The 24085-nt window shown below is 42.1% G+C and overlaps 1 protein-coding gene across 1 annotated transcript; it reads right to left on the bottom strand.

Annotated features, from left to right (window-relative positions):
* Positions 1-2277: 2277 nt before the first annotated feature.
* MPZL1 (myelin protein zero-like 1) lies at positions 2278-23392 on the bottom strand. Its single transcript, XM_010567269.1, is given in 6 exon segments — positions 2278-2726; positions 8753-8858; positions 12174-12306; positions 16973-17186; positions 20495-20655; positions 23329-23392. Coding segments are annotated over 6 exon segments (780 nt in total). The 3' UTR covers positions 2278-2624.
* Positions 23393-24085: the final 693 nt, after the last annotated feature.

The following is a 24085-nucleotide window of genomic DNA, read 5'->3' as shown; positions in this document are numbered from 1 at the left end:
GGTGTTGTCAGGAAACCAGTGAAGTCTGATCCTGATGAAAGAATATAGTGTTGGCATACCCAACTTTGTTGGGTCGTTGTGTATTAAAGTTGCACTGTCATAATTAAAGGATTATCTAATGTGGTTCTGAAAGGGTCTGCCACGGGCCTAAAACTCTTTTTCATTTACTTGATGTTACAATGGAATGTAGGCTTAAGTTTGCAAATAACAAGTTAAGAGTGTTGCAAGCTCACTGAAGGACACTGGAGGATGAGAATTCAAACCAAGTTTCCAGCTGACAAATTGAAGATGAAGTCTGAAAAAGACATAACATAATTTCAGTAGAGCCAAATTTGCAGACAATACAAAACTAGGAGGAGCTGCTGGCACACCAGATGGTTGTGCTGCCATTCAGAGGGACCTGGACAGGCTGAAGAATTGGGCTAAGAGGAATTTCATGAATTTCAAGAAGTGCAAAGTCCTGCACCTGGGGAAGAACAACCCCATGCACCAGTACATGCTGGGGGCCACCTGGCTGGAAAGCAGCTTTGCAGAAAAGGCCCTGTGGGGGTCGTGGTGGACACCAGGTTGAACATGAGCCGACAATGTGCCCTTGCTGCAAAGAAAGCAAATGGTGTCCTGGGCTGCATTAGGCAAAATATTGCCAGCACATCAAGGGAGATGATCCTTCCCCATTATTCAGCACTGGTGAGGCCACACCTGGAGTACTGTGTCCAGTTCTGGGCTCTCCAGTACAAGAGAGATATGGACTTGCTGGCACAAGTCCAGCGCAGGGCCACAAAGATGATAAAGGAACTGGGGCATCTTTCATATGAGGAAAGGCTGAGAGAGCTGGGACTGTTCAGCCTGAAGAAGAGAAGGCTTGGGGGGGATCTTATCAACGTCTATAAATACTCAATGGGAGGGAATGAAGAGCACTACTCTTCTCAGTAGTAGCTCACTGGCAGGACAAGAGGCAATGGGCAGAAATTTAAAAAAAGGAAATTCCACCTGAACACAAGGAAGCAGGTTTTTTACTGTTTTATCACTCTAAGTGATCAAACAGTGGATCAGGTTGCCCAGAGATGTTGTAGAGTTTCCATCTGTGGAGATACTCAAAACCCAACTGGGCACAGTGCTGGGCAACCTGCTCTAGCTGACCCTACTTGAGGAGGTGGGGGTTTGGACTAGATCATCTCCAGAGGTCCCTTCCAACCTCAACCATTCTGTGAAATAGACTGAACTAGGAAATGGTTACGAATCAGAGAGAAGGGGTTATGGTAGACCAAACTGAAAATTATTTGCTGCTACAAAAAAGCCAACACCACATTAGGATGTACAAAACAGAAATCCTTCTACTATGCGCTACTCTGAGAAGACCTCAGCTGGAATGCCACTTCTAGTTTTTAGCACCAGATTTCAGGATACAAATGGGTCAGCTAAAGAAAGATCCTCTTCAGCAGAACGACCAGAGATCTTTAACAATCTATGAGGAGTTTAATCTAGAAACAAGAAGCTGGGAAATTGTATTCAAGTAGTAGACTTGCAGAGAGGAAGGAAATAAACTGCCCTCTGCATCCTCTGTGCAAATATAGGTTACACAAAAAAACACACATCAAAAAAACCAAAGAGTGAAGCCCTAGATTTCCTCCAGAGGTCATTCAGCCTCCACTACAGGCTTTTAGGAACAGATAAAGCATCTCTAAGGAAGTGACAGTGGTATAATGGAGACATGGGAGAGAGGTGAGGGAGTACTACAGCTTCCAGATCCCTTGGAGCCCTTTTTCATGCTTATATGAAATGACAGAGCTTTGAGGAAGAAACATTTCATTGAAAGGTTCAACAGAGTCTGAGGCAACCACCTACAGCTATAGCTTCCTATCCCTTTAACTCACTAGCTCTTATGTTTTCACAGGTAAACTACCATTTCACAAAATTCATTAGATCAAAACTACCCCTGTACCTTAAAGGACTAAGCTTGAATAGATGGGCTCAATATAGAAGTAAACAGTTCTGTGACCTGTGTTATACAGGTCAGGTAGGCCTAAACATTTCCTTCACTTATACTGCTAAGACATACATTACATTTCTGATAGCTAGGAGTCACAGTTTGGCTTACAAGACCAAGTGAAAGTGTCTAGTTTATATGAGAAGGCAGCTTGTATTGAGAATCTGACCAAGGAAAGATGAATACCCTGTAGACATAAAGAACTCTATGAATATAAAGATTTCTTTATATTCGCTTCCACAAAAGAAATTAGGCCCTATAAGCAAAAAAAGGATCTCCAGGTCAATCTAGAATCTTCAGGCATCTTCCAGTTTCTCCATTAATAATCACGATAAAAATATTTTAAAATTGTGATGCGAGTTTTCACTTTCTCTCTCGTCACACAAGATACAAAAAAAGAATATTGGCAATTTATAAGCAAAATTCTTACCGCATTTCAACATGCAACATTGGTCTCACTTCTGTACGATTAAATAGACTATTTACACACAATACATATATATCTTTCCCTCTGTATGCACATGCATTGGTCCTAGCCTAGGCATCAAAGGCCACATGTGAGTTCTCTGGGTCAAATCTTGTTCAAGCAATTCCAGTCTGAACGTGTGTTTTCCTTTGGATAGCTTAGGATCTCATCTCAGTTCTTCCGAATATCAGCATAGACCACAGACTCTGACTTGTTAATCTTGTCGCTGTGCTGTCCTCCAGAGTGATCTAACTGCGCGTAAATGACTGGGCCCTGGGAACAGAATAAAAAAGCACAATCAGTTTTTTTTCAGAATAGGCCACATTGCCCCTCACTTCCACAGGGGCTGCAGCAAGACCAAAGCTAAAGCAAGACCACAGAGCTTTTATGACTGCTAATGGCACTTTGAAGCAGGTGGAATGAACCCTCACCTACAAATGAGCTCTAGTCTGCCACCTTTCTCCTATCAGGAGCATGCCAAACAGCACCATTTCCTCCCTTTAATACTGTTGCAGCTGCTTGCTTCTCATAAAAAGCAAAATCTAGAATCTTTTGTTCTGAAAAGCAGCAAATCTTACATGCTACGGAGCAAAGATACATGGCTTAGTCAGATGCATGCCGGACTTAATATTTTTCAAGAGGAACTGAACTACAGATTTACCAGTAGATAGCAGAGTATACTTCCCATACTGCCACTCAAGTCCTGTAAATCCCAGCACAGCTGTACCACTTGGATAATGAGGGAGAGAACAAACCTGCAACCACCTTATGACACCAGTCACTGCCCAAGCAAGTGATGGGATCAAGACTTAACACAGCAGTGAGCCAGAAAATACTGAAATGGTGCAGTAATGCAGAATTCTTACCTGACTTCCGAGCCAACCCAGGTAGTGAGCACCTCCACAGACACACTGGGCAAGCACGGCCACACATCTTTGTTATATTTGCTGGGGTGCAGTGGAGGACATTACAGCACCATCTTTCAGCAGCGCATGCAAACATGCCAGCGCCTTCCTAAAACACCCTGTCCTCCAAAACACAGCCCACAGGAAAGCGAACTGCAGCTATTCGACATGGGCTGAGGACAGGACTGCAGCCTACAATGAGCAGGTACCCAACAAGACAGGTGGGACCTTTATGGAAAGGTCTGACCTGCAGCTCCCATTCTGCATGCCCCAATTGACATAAGCACAGAGCAGAAGGCTGTGACCACCTACCAGGTGACCTCAGCAGAGAGACCACACACCCCCACACATACCCCGTGCAGGAGGAAAAGGGACCGTCCTATCTGGGGGGAAATTACAAGGAGAGATCTTTTAGTTTGGTTGCAGCTTTTTTAGCAGTTTTTGCTTCAAAACCATTTCATCCATTTACCTCTGTTTCTGTTTCCCTTATGTCCCAGAAAGAAGTAGCCTTCACAGGCATTTCTCCTACCCCCTTCTCCCCAGTACTTTTGGTATCCTGCCAAATTAGAAAACAACTCTATGGAACTGACCCAGAAATCCTTCCACCTAATTTCCGAAGCAATTAGGGGCCAGAGATGAAAAGAGACCTTCTGTACAGAAAATTCAGTCCTTGAAGGTATACTTCTGCACAGCTGTTTTCCCCCCAACACAATGGCAAAGCACACATGTGATAAATACCTTGTTCTCTTTCAGAAGTAGTTTAAATCCAAATGTTCTTCCTTCTGGGTAAAGTATTTCCCAAGTGATAAAGAGTAGAGGAAGGAGATGGACAGAAGGATGAAAACTTGCAAGCAGATATAAAATGCTGAATATAAATAACAGACTGAGAAAATGCTCAAAAACCCCAGACACTGATGTCTTAGAAAATTCTGGATTTCAAGTCTCATTAAAGCCATCTTTTATTTTTTACCCCCTTTTTCTGCTACTGGCTCTCACGTTGTTCTGGTCTCCAACATTGTATCAGGATTACATTACTAATTCCAATTAGAGTGCGGTCTCTATATAAACTTCAAGGCAAAGTGACCCTAAGGTTTATTTGTAAGCAATTTGGAAGTCTCATCTGCCTGAAGCCATAGATCAGGGGTATGATAAATTCAGCTTGAAAGCACTTCCTATCAGTTAAAAAACCAACCAAACAAACAAAAATCTACCACTGCATGAAGGACTCACAATGACATTTCAAATTTTGTTGAAGTAATTCTGATGGGTCAGTTTTCTACCACAGGAGTTCACTCAGGATCAGTTATCTTATCACTATTCTAATTTTATGCCAGGTTAAATATAGTTATTCTGCTGCGGCCAGCATGGTAGGTGGTGGTGGAGAGACTGACTGGTGTGATCACCTGATCCAAACCAAGCTATCATTGTCTTGATGTGTTCACCATCACCTAAATAAGCGGTGCATTAGCTAACACAGAGAAAAGGAGGACCAAGGATTTATTACAATGCTCCATCTATTTGATTTGCTAACTGATTTTCTAGCTGATTATAATCAGCACCAGGGCCATTTTTTTTTCCTGCATTTGATACCTCCAATGATCTGAATCTTTGTAAAGACTCTTCTTCCACAAGTAAAAGCTTCAAAAAAAGTCTAAACAATTCAGAACTTTCACCTAATCCCAAATAAGCTTATCCTGACTCTTCAGAACCAAAAGAGGGACCAGTGCTGCCACATAAAACCCAGCATTTCCCTAAGACTTGCAATTTTTCCATTCAGAACTGAAGGGAAAAGAGTAGCAGGTGTACCGATACTTTGCTAAGGGTTTGTCAGCAGAGTCATGAATTGCAAGTTACAGCAAAGAAAAAGGAATTACAAAATTAGACCATCATGGTCTAACAGTGGTCTACAGTATTTTCAATTTTTTTAGATTCTGAAAGATGTTGCAGCTATCACAGATTCCAGCTCCAGGAAATTTATCTGAAATTTAAATCAAGATTCCTGGCAGCATGAACTGCTCCCTCCCAGGGTACCGGGGTCCAGTTCAAAGCCTGGAACAGAGCTTGAACATAGCCTGTTCTGGTATGTCTTAAACCAGAAAGAACAAGCCAGAGGTCTGCACTTAAGTTAATGTAGCTTTAGTGCTTCCTGCTTCTACGCTGACAGATCTACCTGCTTAGGACCTCTATACCATACGGCTCTGTACATGAGATATGCAATTCTACAGAAGTTACACTTTGAGATCAGTGGTCCTTCAGCCTGCTCAGAAATGAATACTCAGCTACTTGCAAAGCACAAAGACAAATGAGAGCCACCTTGGAGTTAGCGTATCTTGGGACAACACACATCGGCCTTCCAGTTTGCTTGCTGCAACCCAGATTACTAGCTAAACAAGGACATCCATGTGGGAAACACATATAGTTCTTGCCTTCACTGGAAATGCTTTTCTCGCTCATCCAAATAATAGTCATGGTAGAATACAAGTCACTAAAGAATGATGGCATGGAGAAGAAACACCACATGCATATTTGACAGGACAGAACATACCTGCTGGGAAGGAAGACACAGTGAAAACAAGTGGAGTTGATTCAACCAGGTGAACATTCACAGAATCAGATGTGCATACTTTCAGCACTCTGAGGCACTACAGAAAGCAAGAGCCGCACTTGATAAACTTGCACCCAAAACACAAAGGAAGTGCAGGCTCAAGTGCACTTTCAGCTGAGAAGTGATGTGGACAAATACTTTGTCACTGATTCTTAATTGATACATAAATAACAAAATGAATAAACTTCATTTAATTAATTTAAATGCCACTCTCTGAAAGTGAACACCTCTATTACTGTTTTTAACTTGCAGAGGCAGGGGTTGTGTGTTTGTATTCACAGTTCTTCTCCACCAGTGAAGCATGAAGCATTCAGTCACTTCCCACACATCCTACCAAGGAAAAGGCTACAAGGAGGTCCACAGGCCTTTACTGTTTGACTGCAGCACTGACTGTGTGAACCACTGGTCTAAAACTGCCAGGCAAGCCAAGACACAAAAGTGTGCCTGAATCAGCAAGCAGCCTGCAACAGCTTCTGGGAACTCCTAGGAATCTGAATATCAGCATTTCACCTACACAACAGTTCAAAAGGTTGAATACTACAACCAATTTCTTGATTACCAAGAAATATCAGGGTTTACTTATATGTGATACCAGATGTCAAGTATGTTAATTTGCATGTTGATATCACCCTTTTTAAAAAAAAACAAACAATGGGTAGAAGTTAAAAATATAAGTGTAATCAATTGAAATTTAGTTTCCTCGCCGATTTAAACAATCTGTTCAAAATCTGGTCTACCCTGATTTTACTGGATCTTTTTAAAGAAAAGTATGTTTACTTGCTGTTCTGTAAAGATGGGGCAAATGCTTAACAGAAGGTAGAGGAACCACTTGCTGCTACAAATGTTTGCCAAGAAAGGAAAATCCAAACAAAGCTCTCTGCCTGACAAAAGAGATTAAAAAACTAAAAAACTAAACAAAACTAAAACCATTTGCCATATTTTTCCTTTGAGGTCAGGAGTGTTCTCACTTCGGGTTTTCCTTTTGGAACTTACCTGCGAGAAAACCCTGGAGAACCCTGTCAAGGAATAAGCAGACTGAAGTGACTACAGAAGGGCAAAAGCACACTGATTCTGAGTTATCTTTACAAAGCTTAGATTTACTCTGACATGTTCCTTTCAGTACATTGAGACCCAGAACACTGGGGACATGGAAGGGTGAGGACACAGCAAGTTTTCACACCAAAACATTACAGAGAAGATAAAAGTATTTTTGCTTTCAAAATCTAAGTGCAGAACATCAAAACTCTTCCTCCATGTAGCTCTCGGGGCACTTGCACGCACTGCTTCGTACCATGACAGTAATTAGATAAAACATCTTGGTCTTTTGACCTAGGGAAGTTGACTCCAACAGCTACTGCAACATATATCCCACATAAAAGCTTTTTTTCTTTTTTTTTTTTTTGGGGGGGGGGGCGGGGGGGGGGGAAATCCCCCATTCTAGAAGCCACTCCCATGAACTAGAAAAGATGAGCTTTATCTAGGCCTTAGAGGCAGCCTGTTGCTACTAGACCCACTCCAGTCAAAATCTGAACTATTTTAAAATCTTATAACTTGAGTATATTGCCTTTGTGTTCAGAGAATAACTGTTCTCTGAAGTCAGTAGGCAGCTTTGTGGGCCTATGTGCTAAAACTCTGGAAATACTGCACCTGCCAAGAACAAGATGCATTTCAAAACCAGACTGGAAGCCCAACAGAGTAGGGACTTTGACTTTATCCAGCTCACTGTTAGCACTGTATTTTTTTCCTGTAGTGTTGATACATTAACACACATCTCCATTATTTTGTCAGGAGAAATTAAGAAAACAGGTATTAACTCTGATTTAGAAACCCATCAGTTCACACACTACTCTACAGCCACTTGCTAAAAGGTGGCTAATTAAGAAAAAAGTCCATTTCGGACATAAACTCACTGAGGATTCATACCTCCGCAGGAAAATTGCTGGGAATATGCAAGTCAAGATGTAAGAAACAGCTTACAAATAAGGAAATCCTGTACACTGTTAACGGGTAATCATATATTGCGTAGAACCCCTGTCCGACTCATGCTCTCTCCCCTCTGACTAATTTCCCATGGGTTGTTAAGTCTGGATAAGAGCCACCTTTTTCCTTCAAAGTCAGCAGAACTTTGCCAACAGCAGCAAGCACAAGTCAAAGCATGGCAATTTCAAACCCACGGAAGTTGGGTGGCTCAGCAGAGGAGAGCTCTCAGCAGCAAGAGTCATCTTCAAACTGATCATCAGTGGTCAGCGTTTGCACTGCTCTGGCTCATTTCCTTGTGAAGGAAGTACAATGCCACAGAGCACGCGTCTTCACAGTGATGGGAGAGCAAGTAAAATTCCTCCCCATTACAATCCTAGAACAGATCAGGCAGCTTTATGGGGTGATTACACATCTAGCAGATAACGTCTCTATATTAAACAGCTACCCGCTTCTCACCCCTCATCCTTGCCAGGCTCTCATCCTTGCACTTCACTACCACTTGTGTATGTTAACGCAGAAGATCAGAACCATCCTTTTCTATACATTAGACAAAATGGGCATAAAACTCCATCTCAACTAATGTCAAGATGCTATTCTTTTAATTGCACTAAGCCTTTTACAGAAGAGTTCACCAGTCCCAGCTTACTGCCCATGCCTTGTTCAGAGCAGACACTTTTACCCCCCAGGTCGTCATCACCTTAATAGAGAGCACCTAATTCATGTGTCCCACCCTGCCTTTATCTTTTCCATACCGACTCCCCCACACTCTGGGAGGATCCTGCTTCGGGAAGCAGCAGGAAGCAGTTTACCTGGTGTGATCTGGCGGGCATGCTGTTTACCAGACCCTCTGTGTCGGAGGGCGACTTCTGCGGAGCCTGCTTAACCGGTGACATCAAGCTCTCAGATGTACTGCAGCTGACGAGGTGGCAGAGCAGAGTTTGCATGACAATGTTCAAGAGGCACAAAAGAAAAAAAAAAAAAGAACAAAAACAAAAAACGAGTGATGGCAAGATGAATGTGGCAGATTATGCCAAAGTAAAAATTAACATAATGGATTCTGAAATAAACACATATAATTCTCCATCTCTCCCCAGACAGTTCTCTACCCTTCCTCCCAGAGTCTCACTGGTAAGCAGCATGAAGGAACAACTATTAACATAGGACAGCAGCTCCTCCAAACCCCCTGTTCCCTAGATATTCCCATTCAACCCAACCTGTCTAAACCCATGTTTTCTTCACTGAAGCTTCAGACTCAGTTAACAGTGGTAAACAGCAATTATCTTCTAACTATAAGCTAAATAGTCCCAGTCACTGAGGCAAGTGTTATACCAGTGCTACAGTTAGAGTGAACACTTGCAAGAGCCACCAGCTCTCAATACCAGAAAGGTACTTCCTACCAAACTCGGCATTAGTTCCCTTGCTTTTGGTTAGGCTATGATCTCAGAATAATTCTGCCCACTCACAACAAACACTAGTCTCTGGAGCAATTGCTTTAAGAGTCACACATGACATGTAAGCTACGTGCCCTATTAGCTACTTGAATATCTAATCAGGCAAATCTTGTTTTTCAAACAAGAAAACTGTCTTGTGGTGAGAACCAACACCCCCAAAAGAAGGTTGCCAGCTTTCACTCTCTATTTGTTTCTTTTCCATCTGCTTAAAGCAGGACTGAATAGAAAACAAGCCTGTGACAGAGAGAAAAATGAATACCCACAGAGCTAAGTATATGAGAAAATGCCCTTAAACTTAACCTTAGTAGCATCTGGACAATGCAGTAATTGGTCTCTAAATGCTAGGTCTACCTCCTCATACCCAAGCACCCAGGAAAGAAAATGAGCTACCTCCTTGACAGCAGACACCCTTTACTACCACAACCCTCTGACCACTGGGCATCCTTTTCCCTCAGTCTTTGTAGACAGACAGTGTACAAAGCAAGTACAGAAACAAACAAATGAGGACAGTGACATTAAGCAGACCACCTCCTCACAGGGAAATCATTTTTTATCCTTTGGTAAGTCTAACCATAGAAGACTTAGCTCCTCATACATGGAGCAGTAAGGAAAAAAAAAAATACTACCCCCAGTCATCACGGCAAGGGGCTTCTACTGTCTCAGAGACAAAGCAGCCCCTCTGTTACCAAAATGATGTAATCATGAATTGTTTGCCTTTATTCACAAAAGTCCTCAGATCTACACTATCTAAAAGTCATAATTCAGGTTTAAGCAACTAATGCACTTAGATCACTGCAAGTTTTCAAACATCCGAGCTGTCTGAGCCAGAGGAACACTTATAGGGAATTTACTTTCATTTTGACACAGAAAAGGGTCTTGATTTCCTGTGCTTTAGTCAATGCACTGGCAAGTTCACTGTTGGAAGAAATGGAGGGACACCATCAGGGATAAGCAGCAATCCCACCCCAGTTAGACATGAGACAATGAAACCCAAGCACCCAGTTAAATGCATCATCCCTTTGCCAACAGATTCCAGCACAAATTACAGTGAAGTTATGTTAGTAGAGAGCTAGCTGGTTAGTCAGCAAAGGAAGAGGAAATGTGTACACATACACACAGGTATTAACAGCAACCACCAACTTGATTAGTTACCATGGTGTCTAGTGGGACTGGAAGAGAAGACCCAGCCCTGCTACATTCCCAATCTGGCGTCTATATCAGGATCTCTGTAAGGAGAGGAAGGTAAGCAGGATCCGATCCCAGCACACCAAGGCAGAAAGAAAAAAAAATAAAAAAAACACCAAAGTCAGAGCATGAACGGAGACTGTGGCCATGCAGGGGTTCCAGATGTCGCGCGGTGCCCCAGCCCACCTCAGTTCAAGGCAGAATGGTTATCTAAGAGTAAGTGCATCTCACCACCACCACCACACACTGGGTTAGCATCATGTAGAAGACAGTCTGTAAGTTTGGAGGGGGTCACAGCACACTTGGTTTCTCTTTACACATCATGCAGAGCTGGCATAGTCAGTGAAAGCAGTAATTAAACTTCAGAGATTACTTTCCCAAGAGAGTAGTTCAATCTACTACAAGAAATTACAGTGCATAAACTACTGCTCCAGGCTCAGCACCAGCATGTGTCCCTCAGCAGGAAGACACTGGAGAGCAGGTCACTGGGAAGCAAGGCAAGCGTACCACCTCACGCACACTGCTGGTGCATGACACTGCAGGATTCTTTTCAGTTCTTTGGGGAAGGACACATGCAGAAAGGGAAAACCAAGCTTTCCACACACACAGCCACCTTTGCTATATTTAACCTTACCATTGGGCAATAGACAACTCAGTTTCTTTAAGCTCTCCAACTGGGAAAAGGACAGGGCAAAGTTTAATTTAGAAATCCCCACAAGTTTATTTTTGGAGTAACTTTCTTTTATCCCACAGGCAACCCAAAGAACCTGCAGGAAGCAGGAATATTTGTTGGGGAAAGAACAGAAGAAAGTTATAAGTTTGGGGTTTGTTTCTAAGACTACATACATAATTTTCATTCTTTCTTATAGAAGTAGATTACCAGCTAATTAGAGAGGAGAAAAAAAGAAGCGCCTCCCCTACCAGCACCAAGCTCCATCACCACAGGACTCAAGTCTGCCTTTCTTAGTTCTTGTTGCTTTTCATGTGCCCACTCAAAGATATGTGCTTCACTTTGGAATTATACTCCTAACACTAAAAACCTTGCAGGGATGGTAACAGTTAACAAAAAACAGACAGTGAATGAGAATGGATGCAGAGTGGCTACTCCTTCCTTACTCTGAAGTGTGGTGATAAATGGGGTTTTGGCAAGTATACTCCAGGCTCAGGAGCCAGACACTGGTAACTGAAAAATCCAGTCTTAATCTCGACACAGAGCATTCCTTAGAAGTGCATGTGTGGCACTTCTCCTTTGGGGGTTGAGGGTGGCAGGGGGAAGCAGGGCTGGAGGGAAGGGCAGCAGACCAGAGCTAGGGGATCTTGGATTAAATGTTCTTAGGGCATATATGCGTGTGGCTGGGGATCAGCTCCAACATGTAGTGATTTTCAGGTGCAACTCATGGTCAGTAGGGCTTTTCAAGCACAGTACAAAAACAATAATTGTAGGCATATGACCAGTGTTCCACGTGGGCATACCTTATCTCTAGCCATGGTTGCCAAGGCATGGCTGAAACAACTCCTACCCCCCTCTAAGCCCTCCCTCTGATCCTGCTGCTGTTCCTCACATCATCCACAGGTGAGGACAGAGATCTCTTACCCAGAGTATCGTTTTTTAGAGTTGTTCTTTCTGATGACAAGACACACGACAATAGAGATGAGCGGTGAGAGACCTGTAACCGTACCGATGACTATCCCTGCCACCATGGCAATGGGGAACGCAGGCAGGCTGTCTGGGGAGAGAAGGGAGAAAACATTCAACTCTTCTGCATTCCCTGATTAACAGAAGTGCAAACCACAAACGCTCTTGACCTTGGATTCGTTTAGAGCAGATGGCACTAATGTAATATCTAGGAATTACAACATACAGCCTAAGTGGTAGTGATACCAGGCAGTCAGCAGAATAACGTATGAACAGAGTGCAGAGTGTTCGTAATGTCACCATCCTTCAGAAGAGAGTTTATATTGACCCAAGAATTTTTACATGCCAGGGAACACAAGCGACAATGAGGACAACCCTGTCTCACTTTGTATCTGAAGGGGGAAAAAAAAGTTACATTCATCTGGCAGTTTCCAGCAAGGTCCACAGGAAAAGGCAGGCACACTTGAAAGCAGATTTGAATGTAGCGCATTGCTAACCGAGTGCTAAAGGCTGGGTGTTCTCTGGGTAGCATGCAGCAGACAGCCTAGTTACTACCCATGGTCACTCTTAAGAGTGTTTATACACCATTCTCTTCTCTCAAAATACATCTCTATATATTCTTATAGAGTCATTCTTTCCCTTCTTAAGTCAGAATCATTGTATGACACTAGAAATACACTTACAGGAACACAGTATTGCTTTACTCATTTTCCCCAATATAATTCTGGGGGAGGGTAGGCCAAGAAAGAGCAGCCAGAAATAAAAGCCAATCAGAGAGCGAGTACAAAAGACTTACAAGATAAAGAATATACAGCAAGAAACAAAGTCACTCCCCTCCCTCTGCATCACGTTTAATGCAAGGAACATCTTCGACCAGAGGGTTTCTTACCAGAGCCCATGCTACACTAGCTACTTGCACCAAATACACATGAATCAGCTCAAGATCCAACAGGTAAAACACCTTATATAGAAAAATCTTTCTCAGATACCTGCATCTGACCATCACAGAATCATTGAGGTTGGAAGGGACGTCTTGAGATGGACTAGTCCAACCTCCCTGTTCAAGCAGGGTCAATTAGCACAGTTTGCTCAATATGCTGTCCATTTTGGTTTTGACTATCTCCAAGGATGGGAGACTCCACAACCTCTTTGGGCAACCTATTCCAGTATTCAACCACAGTAAAAATGTGTTTCTTATGTTCTGACAGAATGTGCTGTGTTTCAATTGATGCCCCTTGTCTCTTGTCCCATCACTAAGCACCACTGAAGGGCCTGGCTCAGTCTTCTTTAGATCCTATCAATGTACATAAACACCTGGTAAGACAATCCCCCTGAGCCTTTCTTCTCTTTTCCAGGCTAGACAACCCCAGCTCACTCCGCTTCTCCTCATATGAAAGGTGGTCCAGTCCCTTAATCATCTTAGTCACCCTTTGCTGGACTCGTTCCAGCAAGGACCACAGACCAAGCTTATACAAAGCATTCCCAGCAAGCTTGCAGTCTGTAGACCAAGCCCATTTTGACATAGTTATCTAGAAGGGAGCAGCACAACACAGTACCCTGAAGCACAGGCATCATACTAAGAAACAGGGCTTACATATAGTACTGTTCATTTTGAGTTTAGTGATTTTCAGGACAAGGGCTACCTGATCTCTAGCCGTTTCACTGATCATACTATCATGTGGCCGAACATCAGATCAGCAGCTTTCCTAGCTCTCCAGTGTTAGGTGCCAATTCATAACAACATGGTAATTCAGAGTCTCAGTAAGAAATTAAAGATGAAGACATGAGTGCCACAATTTAGAGGAAGACATCCCTTCTTTCCAGAAGCTTTAGGCAGCCCAGAGATCCATCTGCTATTAAGGAAGAGAATCCTACAAATGGTAATAATTTTCAGGTATGTAAGACTGAGATTGTGTTTGAGCCCCATGCAAAGATAAACAAATTTATTCTGAGGCATATAAGAAGTAAGAGTTCCCTAGTTTCTGTGCTTTTTCACCTTTCCAAGTGCAGGAATAACTGTCTGCAAAAGCATCAAAACAGACATGCATTTCTGTTAGCAGACCAGCTGTTGCCTTGTACACAAGAAAAAAACCACACACACTTTTTCAGAGCAAGAAAGTAAGCAGCAATCCAAAACTATAGGGCAGAGTGTCTGCTGAAATAGTGGTATTAAAAATTTGATTAGTTTTGTCATTTTTTTGACTCAGGTGGGGTTTTTCACTTGGTTGAATTTGAGTAAAGGACAGCAGTTATGTTCTGTTGACAGAGGTTTTTAAGACCAAATGAAAAAATGCAACTGTTTGCACGTGAAACTAGAGTCTGGCTTTATTGCCTCTCAGAACATGGTCCAACAGCCTATAGAAAAGCTCACACAATTTTATGACCACATAGTTCAGCTGAAGAATGTCTCCCCCCCACGTTTTTCTTACACTTTTTAGCATTGCACAGTTACATGAATTCCTCATAAGTACTTGCAGAGCAGCCAATGACTTCACTGTAACAGACAGTCCCAGCTACACAACCAAACACCAGCTCTGAAAGCATATGTTTAAGTTAATAGCTTAACACAAGGCAAAAATCCAGCCTTTCAAAGAACCCTTTTCACTAAATATCACCATAATTCAAAGCAACTTCCGTTTTCGCTGAAAGTGTGTTAGTATCAGTTTTATGAAATAGGCAGGAAACTGAAGTTTTCCATTGCTGCTAAGTATAAAGATTTTCATACGACAATTCCAATTTTTTCCCCCATGAGAGTTCAGATCAAAGATGGACTACCTCCAGATAACACAAGCTGTCTTCAACACAGTGTTAAGTACCTTCCTATTACAAGTCACAGCAGCCTAATGTAAGGACTTGGAATTCCCTACAAATTTCTGTCATTTAGGCTTTGAACAGTACTGCTTTCCAGATTCAGATGCACTAGTGAAAGAACAGTCTTGCTTCTCATCCCTGCCAGTAGGATTCTTCCAATGTAGTTGATGGAGCTGTTTGTGCAAACACTATGTAGATACTGCAGTAAAAATCAGCTGAGTTAGCTTGGCTTGGCAATTTTACACAGTTAAGCCAACCCGGAACTTATTAAATGTTTAATCCAAAATCTAAGGCTAAACAAGCATCCATGAGATCATTTAAATGTTTAAAGTATGTATGTGGCTTTGAACAGTTTACAACACCAGACATATGATTCAGAGCAATTAAATATATACATAGTAAAAAAAAAAAATGCACAAGAGTAAACATGTACTTATTTCAATTGAAAAAAATTTCTCCAGCTCAGTTCAGGATGAGTTACAACCTATTACAAGAGCAGTCCTTTCAGGTAAAGTCAGAATGCAAGACAGCATTACAGCTATAGCTTGAAAACCTGTTTTCAAGGTCTTCCTAAGAATTTGAAGACAATCGTTGCAGCATTTTTCTGATGACGAGAAGTATATTGCCAAATACAGGGTTCCCTTCAGAAACAGTGAGATTCTCTTGTCCAGATGCTCCACCTATGGGGAAGCCGGCATGCAAGTCTGTTGAAAAATATCAGCTGAATTAGTGTACTGAAGTCAGTCTTCATTTGCTTAACCTGGGTTAAAATCTGAAGAGGCTTTGCCAAGACAGCCTGACTTTGCCAAACCAGCAGTTGCTTTACTGCTTCTTCATAGAGATTATCAATAAATTGTAAGAAAATAAACTCACCCTATTTTATATAGACTTCAAACTTCTAAGAAACAGAAAGTTCTAAGTGATGGTGGGACCTCCGGAGGTCCCATCCAACCCAAACTGCTCTGTGAAGAGAAGAGGTAGATACAGACCTTACCTACGTAAGTACATGGAAGGACCTCATAAGCAGGGGTACACACCTGTTACAGCAGCAGTTATCACTCTAATTAAAGCATACACATAGGTATCTTCCCTAACATATTAAAATCTAATGGAATAGCTGTATCAGCACTGCCATTCATGAATTCAACATTCATTCTTGTCCTTATTAAATATAAATTTGGGAATCTGATCACTGTAAGAACCATTTCATTGTAGGAACAGTCACACTTTGGCTGACCTCCAGCTTAGCCAGAACAATCAAATGTTTTGGATGGCCAAGGGAAATAAAGAGCCAAATTGACATACAGAATGTAAGTGCTCTTGAACTGTGATCATTGTTACCAAATGCTAACCAGAAGCCTTAAGTAACTGCAAGTAGCCAGCTCTTGCAGATTATAAGGGTCACCATGGATACTGTAAGAACATCCGAGTAAAAGAGACTGAATGCATGTCCAACACAAACACCTTCGCATGGAAGACAGTAGCATTTCACTGTCAGTATGTGCTTGGGCCAGCTTATTAGTCTTGTCTTCCAGTACATATACCTGATGGGTTCCAAAAAGAAGGGTCTGCCACTTTTTCTCCTTGCTTCCCGGATTTCAAAAGTCAACCTAACCCTTGATATAGCGTAATACAGAAATAAAATTCATAGGACTTTGAAATGAGAAGATGGGTTTTCATTAAGGCTTCCATCAGCTTTTTCTAATACTTGTTAAAAGCACAGGAATTAGTGGGTATAGAGGAAAAGGGTATGACATTCAGTTTCTTAAACAGCTGACAGAATATCGGTTCGATTAGCAGGACCTGGAAGAAAAGAATCAAAAAGATAGTTGTTCCCTCCAGGCTACTCCCCCACCCCCCAAGAAGAGTGATAGAGAGACAGAAGGGGGAAAGAAGGGGGAAAAAAAAAAAAGGGAAAGAAAAAAAAAATCATATAGGGTGAATACCTTTCTCCACAACTCTAACTCGGATTTCTCCTGGTTTGACAACAATGTCAGGTGGGTTCTTGACATCGCAAATGTAAGTGCCGTTGTCCCGGAACTGCATGTTTGATATACTGATAGAAGCATCTTTCTTGTTAAGATCTCCAGCCCAAGTGATCCTGTCTTTAAACGGTATGTCCTTTCCAGGGTATGGCTTTCCATTAAAGTAATAGAAAAACTGTAGTCAAGGAAAAGAGGATATAAGAACAATGCAATTAGAGATTACAGAGCTACCATGCTTCTCTCACTATTACAGCATTCTCCCAGAATCCACTTTATTATACACAGCTAGTATTTGAGATTTTTCTTCCTCCTGCCTCACCACTTTAGTCTGATTTGTTGCATCTTGATCACATAACCATGCTGTGTGGTTATATATATATCTCTCTCAATCATACTACCACAACAGACTGCAAGTTTCCGTTTTCTGTTGGTTTTGTTTTGTTTTGTTTTGTGGTTGGATTGTTTGGAGTTTTTTTCCTGTTTTTCGAGACACAGGGTTTTGCAGACAAGGAGGCACGGGAAAGAGAAAAAGGCTGGTAACCTGGGAATTATTAAAGGACAGAACAGTTCTGGATCACAGCCAGCTGTCTTTCAGGCACAGGAAGCCTTCTGCCTCCTAGTAGGAAAAGGATATCAAGTTTCCTACCTTGTGTTTTGCTGTGTGTTACCTGCAACTACAGCACAGCTACATTAACTTGCAATACCCTCCTTCCCTCCATCCCCCAAAAATCCCATAAGCAATTCAGAGTGTACCTAGCTGTTCTCCAGAAAATATAACTGTTTCCCAGTTTTTAGGTGACTAAGTTGCACGTTGGTCCTGGACTCCCTAGACATGACCAAAAATCCTTGAGGAATGAACCTGTTTAGTACAGTCTAAGGAGAAACTATGTATTTCCTCACTAAACCTGATGGAAATTGGAATTTACAGCAGTAGAAGTGCATAGACTTCTACGGGACAACTCTGCTTTCAAACCTATGGGACATTTGAACACTGGCCATAACCCTAAGAGAGGGATCAAGGCTGTATTGCAGGAGCATATTCATTCTTAATTTCACATTCTGAAAGAGAGCAAGACAAACTTAATCAAGAATCAACACACACTCTCTTCAGTTCAGTCTCCAGAGCATGGTTCAAGAAATTTAAGACAATATTCCTGCCTCCTCTTTCTACAGCCTTCTTTACAAAGCAGTCTCTCTCCCACAGAACAGACTGTCTACAAGTCAGTTGTCTTTCCATTCAAGTCATCTTCAATCTCTTTTCCTGTTCCTACCCTTGATCTGAGCCTGCCATTCCAAAATCCTCTCTATCAGACCCACTCTCTAAATATCAGGCCTGATCATTTGGCAGCACAAATCTTGTCCAGATCAGGTATGTGCACACGACTATCTGTTGTGCTGCAGTCAATCTGACACTTATTTGTTGTCTACAGGCTAGCATAAATCCAATGAACTATCTCATCTGGTAGGAAGTCTGCTAGCACACAGTCCTCTGTCAACCATTCTGAGGACATCTGCATCAGTCTGCAGCATTTCCAGCTGGATTATAACTTTAAGCACAGAGACACTGCATTATCACACCCCTGTGCATGGGGGGAGTCATCTGACTGGAAGTCTAGAAGGCAAGAGGCAGATTCCTCAGCTCTCTAGGAGTCCTTACCTGGGGGAAGAGAAACCACAAAGTAAAATATGTCCTGAAACACAAGCTAAGTGACTCAAGCCACTCCACACCTATGATTAAGTGATCTAACATGAGACTTCTTTTGAAACCTAAAGCTGATGGGTTTAGACTGGTTTAAGCCGATTGTGAAACACTGCTGTAATCAGATGTTTCATTCACGCAGAGATGTCTCTATAACCGGGCATGTAGAGGGGGTAGGGGACAAGCAGGGGAAGCTTTCAGTCAAGTCAGCCTCACCACATGGCCCCAGGATTGCCAGTGCTGATTCTAAAGAGGCACAGGACCATCCTTTTCAGGAGAAGCACGGAGTTAGCTCAGACATAAGCTGGTCATGTGATTAGTCTTTCAAATTAATGCCCACCAAGTCATGTAATTGACATGACTTGGGTTCATAAAAAAATCTTCCCTCTATACCTGCCCCACCCCCTCAAAAGAAACAGGGAATTATCATCAGGTCATGCTGGGTCACTTCTGCTCAAAGATAATTTGCTTTTCTCTCAGTTGTGCTGATAATTACATCCAGGCAGAATGTCTAAATTGACTTCACTTCCGAAAAATGTTATGTCCTGAAGTTGTATTTCTACAATAAAGGGTTTGGACAGTGATGAAGAAAGGGAAGGGCAAAACAGGATACATGATGGATATTTCTACAGGGAGCGGAAAACATATAAACAGATGGCTTCTTTTCATGCATCCTGTTCAACACTGGCAGGAAATATGCCCTGCTTCCTTAAGCTTTTGCCCAGCTACTGCTTTGGCTTCCCAAAGCGAAGAACTCCCTTTTCAAGACTAAACATTTATTCACCAAGACTTCAGAAGCTGATTCTTCAGAGCTCTATATATTGAGCAAGATGCTCATACACTGTTTTGGATCATCGCTGGTCTGAGCGTTGAAGGGCTCCTGGAGTTTAAATGATCTCATCTGCAGCAAAGGGAAGGAGGCAAACACTAACAGGCTGGGCAACGTGCTGTCCCCACATCTTTCCTGCTGCCCCAGAGTCTCTTGTTCTGCTTCCTCTGAATTCTCACTCAGGGCAAGGAATAAGAAGGAAGAAGAAGTGTCAGAGAGCTCAGACTCAGATGTGTACAGCTTACACGACAGAGGAAGAAGACAGCTAACAGCCTACCTAAGCCACTTTGAAGGTTCACACCCAAAGTATCTGAGCACACTTGGGCTCAACATACAGGAAATGAGTGATGGCAATTATTATTTGCCTAAGTTGCTTGGTAGTCTGATTTTTTTACTTGTCAGATAACTAAAAATATAAGGATGTAACTGCTTACTGATTTGAGCAATTCAATTCTCTTCTGAAACTAGGGAGACTGGTCTTACTTTAAACACTTTCAAATAGAGGCTATACAGTACACAAACAGGAAATAAGCAACATACACAACATACAATGTAACACTGTAATATCGGTAATTCAAATTCTGTGACCGCTACCATTCAGTGCACAGCTCCACAGCTCATTTCAAGTGCAAGAGGATACAGAACTTAGAAGATTCCTAGACGCTCATCTTCTTCATACATACTGCTACCACAGCAACAACCCTCTCCTCTGACTAACAAAGTACTAGTATATTTTACAGCCACTGCAAACTCCAGTCTTTGCAGAGATCTAGCATACGGCAATACTTTTAAACAACTCTAAAAAAGCCCCCTTGAAATCACAGTGATGGAGACAAGAGACATGGAAAGAGGCTCCAATCCATATTTGCTTGCTCCTCAGAACCAACTAGAAGACCTCTGTACACTTAATCACAGCCTCCCACCCCAGGTTTGTTCACCTACAGCCATTCCTTACTGAGATACGAGTTGCGGCTCCCTCTGGTTGAAAACTCCAAGAAACAGATGCTGCGCTGCTGATCACTTCCACAGATGTAAATGTGCATGGAAGCTTTGCATCTGTCCCATTCTCCACAAATATCTCCTCCGGTGTGTTGACCTCTACTGCTGATACTTTGACTGTATGGGAAAGGTAAAGAGAAGAAAGAAGGAGAACAGGTGGCATCAGTGCTGTTTCAAGAATCAGGAAATTGAAGTGGTAAATGTTCATTCATATCACATTGCCTGTAAGGGGAAAAGAGAAGAGACATCAACAACTCCTACAAGTGTGTGCACAGACATTGCATTATACCTGCAATACAAACAAGTATATAGCAGGCCAGTTCACTTCTCTTTCCTAGTATTATGTGTTACAGGACGTTTTCCATCTGCAGATGTTTCCTGTACAACAGTTTGTGGAAGTCAATTCTATGGTGAAAAGGGTGAGTTTAAAACTCTTTCCTACTAGCTGCCAGCAGACACTGTAATAATAAGCCCCATTGGAGGAACTAACATCTTGGACCCAGCTATTACTCAGTTTCCTCTCTGGCTCACATCTTGTTTCCCATCTCCAGTTAGATGTTCCAGGTAGAACAAAAGCTCACCTCCAGAAAGCTGAGGAGTAAACCTCTCTGGCTCCCACCTACACCATCTGCTTCTGCTCTCTGGCATGCTTCAAGGTCTTCATGTGCAAGACCTCATAAATAATCACTCAGCTATAGTTCAGAAGCATGAGAGTAGTTTCATTTTTTTCTACCATGAGGCTTATGCACAGTCAAAACAGCAAGTAGACCACAACCACCCCCCAAATTTAAAGTAATCAAGGTTAATATTGTGCTTGTATTGGTAGTTTTCCTACAGAAAGTGAAATTCAGTGCGATTTGGAAAACCTGTTGAACATAGTCTTTATCTGGCACCTTTAAAACTGCAAAGACACTATCCCTATCCAGATTTAAGCAAAGAATGAATGTACGTTCATTCAAGTTTATGTTACGACACAAAGCGTGATCTTGTGGCATCACAAAAGAATGTCTTTCAGCATTTGTGTCACATCCATGCGAAAGCAAAAATCTTATAAAATCACTGTGGGTGAGTGTGCATGTGACATGTGCCCCTGGTAAGTCAAATGTAAGTTTTGATTTTTATTAAACCACGGTTTTCAGCATAGAGATGGTACTAGCAATCTGCTTCTGATCACAGGATTCTATGTTTCTGGGCTACAATATCTTAAATTCAGGGGTTTTCCTCCCTTATTAGAAGAGGAAAGCAAGCCTTCCTGCTTCTTCAGTATCTTAGCTGCTTTATTTCTCAACTTTGAATAAACTAGCTCTTGAAGTAGGCAAGCTGAAGAGAAAGATTCCAGTCGAAGACAGTTTAAAAAAAACCCAAAACAAACTAAATAAGAGAAACTCACCTACATTAGGCCTTAAATCATGGGGTTTATGCTTTTAGTCAGCAAGAGCTACCAGCTCAGCAGCCTTCAAAAGTTAGACAGCAAGCTTCTTTCAAGTGATGTGACCATCCTAAGGTGTAGATTTGCCATAAACCAGGTTATTTTATCGAATCTTAAAATCAAGCAAAGCCTATGCTCCGTAGAGAATTTTAGAAACCACCTTTGACATACACAACTTTAAGCCTCGTTCCCCAAGAACACAAAGCTCACGTGAGCTGTGCCACTTCCCGTCTTCCTCTCTTGCCCCAAGACTACTGGGTCTATTGGGCAACTCCAGCTGACCAGCTGTGGCACAGGACCACAAACACAGCAGGTAGCAGCAGCTGGCCCTGCAATACAGACCGCCTGCAAGCTCTGGAATCTGTAGTTCAGTCAATTAAATGGCCAAACAATGAAAGAGATGAAAACACCCTGGCCATCTGGGTACACCCAACAACCACTATGTGCATGGCTTTGTAGGAACCGCTGTCTCTCACCCAACCAGCATGGCAAGCCAGGGGAAGGCAGAGCACATGCCCAAGGGACATGGAATGAGTATGCAAGCACTGCAGGGGTGGGAGAATTAAGCATGCCAGTTTAATTATAATAACCAAAACCAAAAGAAACCACCACTCATTCACTTTATCATTCAGAGTCCACACTGTTCACTTCTCAAACTCACTAACTCCTCAGTCCCGTCAGGTTATCCCTGATCCCTCAGATTCCCCTGTCATCATTGCTCTCATTTCAAATGAGTGAAAGAGAAACAGCACCCTAAGGGAGGGGGATTTTCATCAAGAGGTTGTATCAGAGCTTCCTTTCTCTTGTACGTACTCTGACTATGGGCCAAAAAATATTCTTTTGTAAATCAATTACCAAATATTTATTTGGAACATACAAAGGCTTCTAGCAATTCAATGAAATGAACTCAGAACTGCTGTGCTTTATGTATTTTTTTCCAGTTAATGGAGTAGAAAGAAAAAAAAAAATAAAATCCATTGTTTTGAGTCCAAGCCACAGAACAAGCCACCCTTTCAGGCATAAAACAAGCAAGATGCCCTCAGCATTTGTGTAGGAGGAAAAGAGACTGCACAGACATTGTCTGCTTGTACATGGTACGGAGAACTCCTTGCCACACACATACAGGCAGTGGGTAGCACAGATCTGCTTAATCTAAAGAAGTCACTGTTCTAACTCACCAGCAACCCATGAGAGAACTGTAGCAAACCAAGAGAAAAAAAAATCCAACTTCTCCCTACAGTCTGGGAAGGCAGGAACTGTGCAATCTTGTACAGATATTTCCAGCAAGTCCTATTGTTCTCTCAACTTCATGTTTTTCTTTGCTCATTCTCTCCCCCCAGCCTAAAAAAAGTCCCTCACTTTATTTGCTCTTTTAGTGTGCACTGCTTCAAAAAAATTTCTCCTGCCTCTGTTGTCTTACAGCATGAGACCTAAGCTTCTCAAACCTTAACGTGATTGTTTGGAAGTGGTAAAGAGGCCATAACATTTTACGTTTATTCACCCTTAGCCCTCTATTCTCATACTTTCACTGATATGGTGGCAGTTCCCACTACCTTGAACTCTGTGGCCTCCTCTGCCATGACAAAATCCACATGAACCATCTCCAGCTCTAGCTCTTTTTCTGCTTTCCACATCTGCCAGGATTATATCCTTCTTCCAGCTCCTCCATCTATTTAAATACTTTAGTTGGAGAAAGTTGAATTTTGAGTCATATTCCAGTCACACACACACACTGCTCCATTCCCCAAGCTTACTCAGCCTTAGTTCCTCTCAAGAGGAAAAAATTCATCACAGGAGACAGAGAGAAGAGAGCTTTAGAATAGGAAGGTCTGCACAGTACATAGGGCAAAGGTAAACATTTGCTCTTCTCCCATAGATCCTCCTTGATCCCATCACCCTGTCCAACTGCCCATAGCCCCAATATTTCCCTCTGAATATCTCTTCTAGCCTTCAATTGCTTTAATTCTTTTCAGCAGAAAGATGTTTATTTTTCTCACCTACCATCAAAATTGTTGGAAAAAACCCACCTGTGCCTCTTCAGACATTTCTTTTTCATCTCTAGTGTTGTTGGAGCAATTTTAACTCCAATTACATCAACTCTCACCAGCTAAATTTTCA

The sequence above is a fragment of the Haliaeetus leucocephalus genome, unplaced genomic scaffold (assembly GCF_000737465.1).
Source record: "Haliaeetus leucocephalus isolate CR32 unplaced genomic scaffold, Haliaeetus_leucocephalus-4.0 Scaffold228, whole genome shotgun sequence".
Classification (NCBI taxonomy): domain Eukaryota; kingdom Metazoa; phylum Chordata; class Aves; order Accipitriformes; family Accipitridae; genus Haliaeetus; species Haliaeetus leucocephalus.
This window is presented reverse-complemented; position numbering and strand designations above follow the sequence as displayed.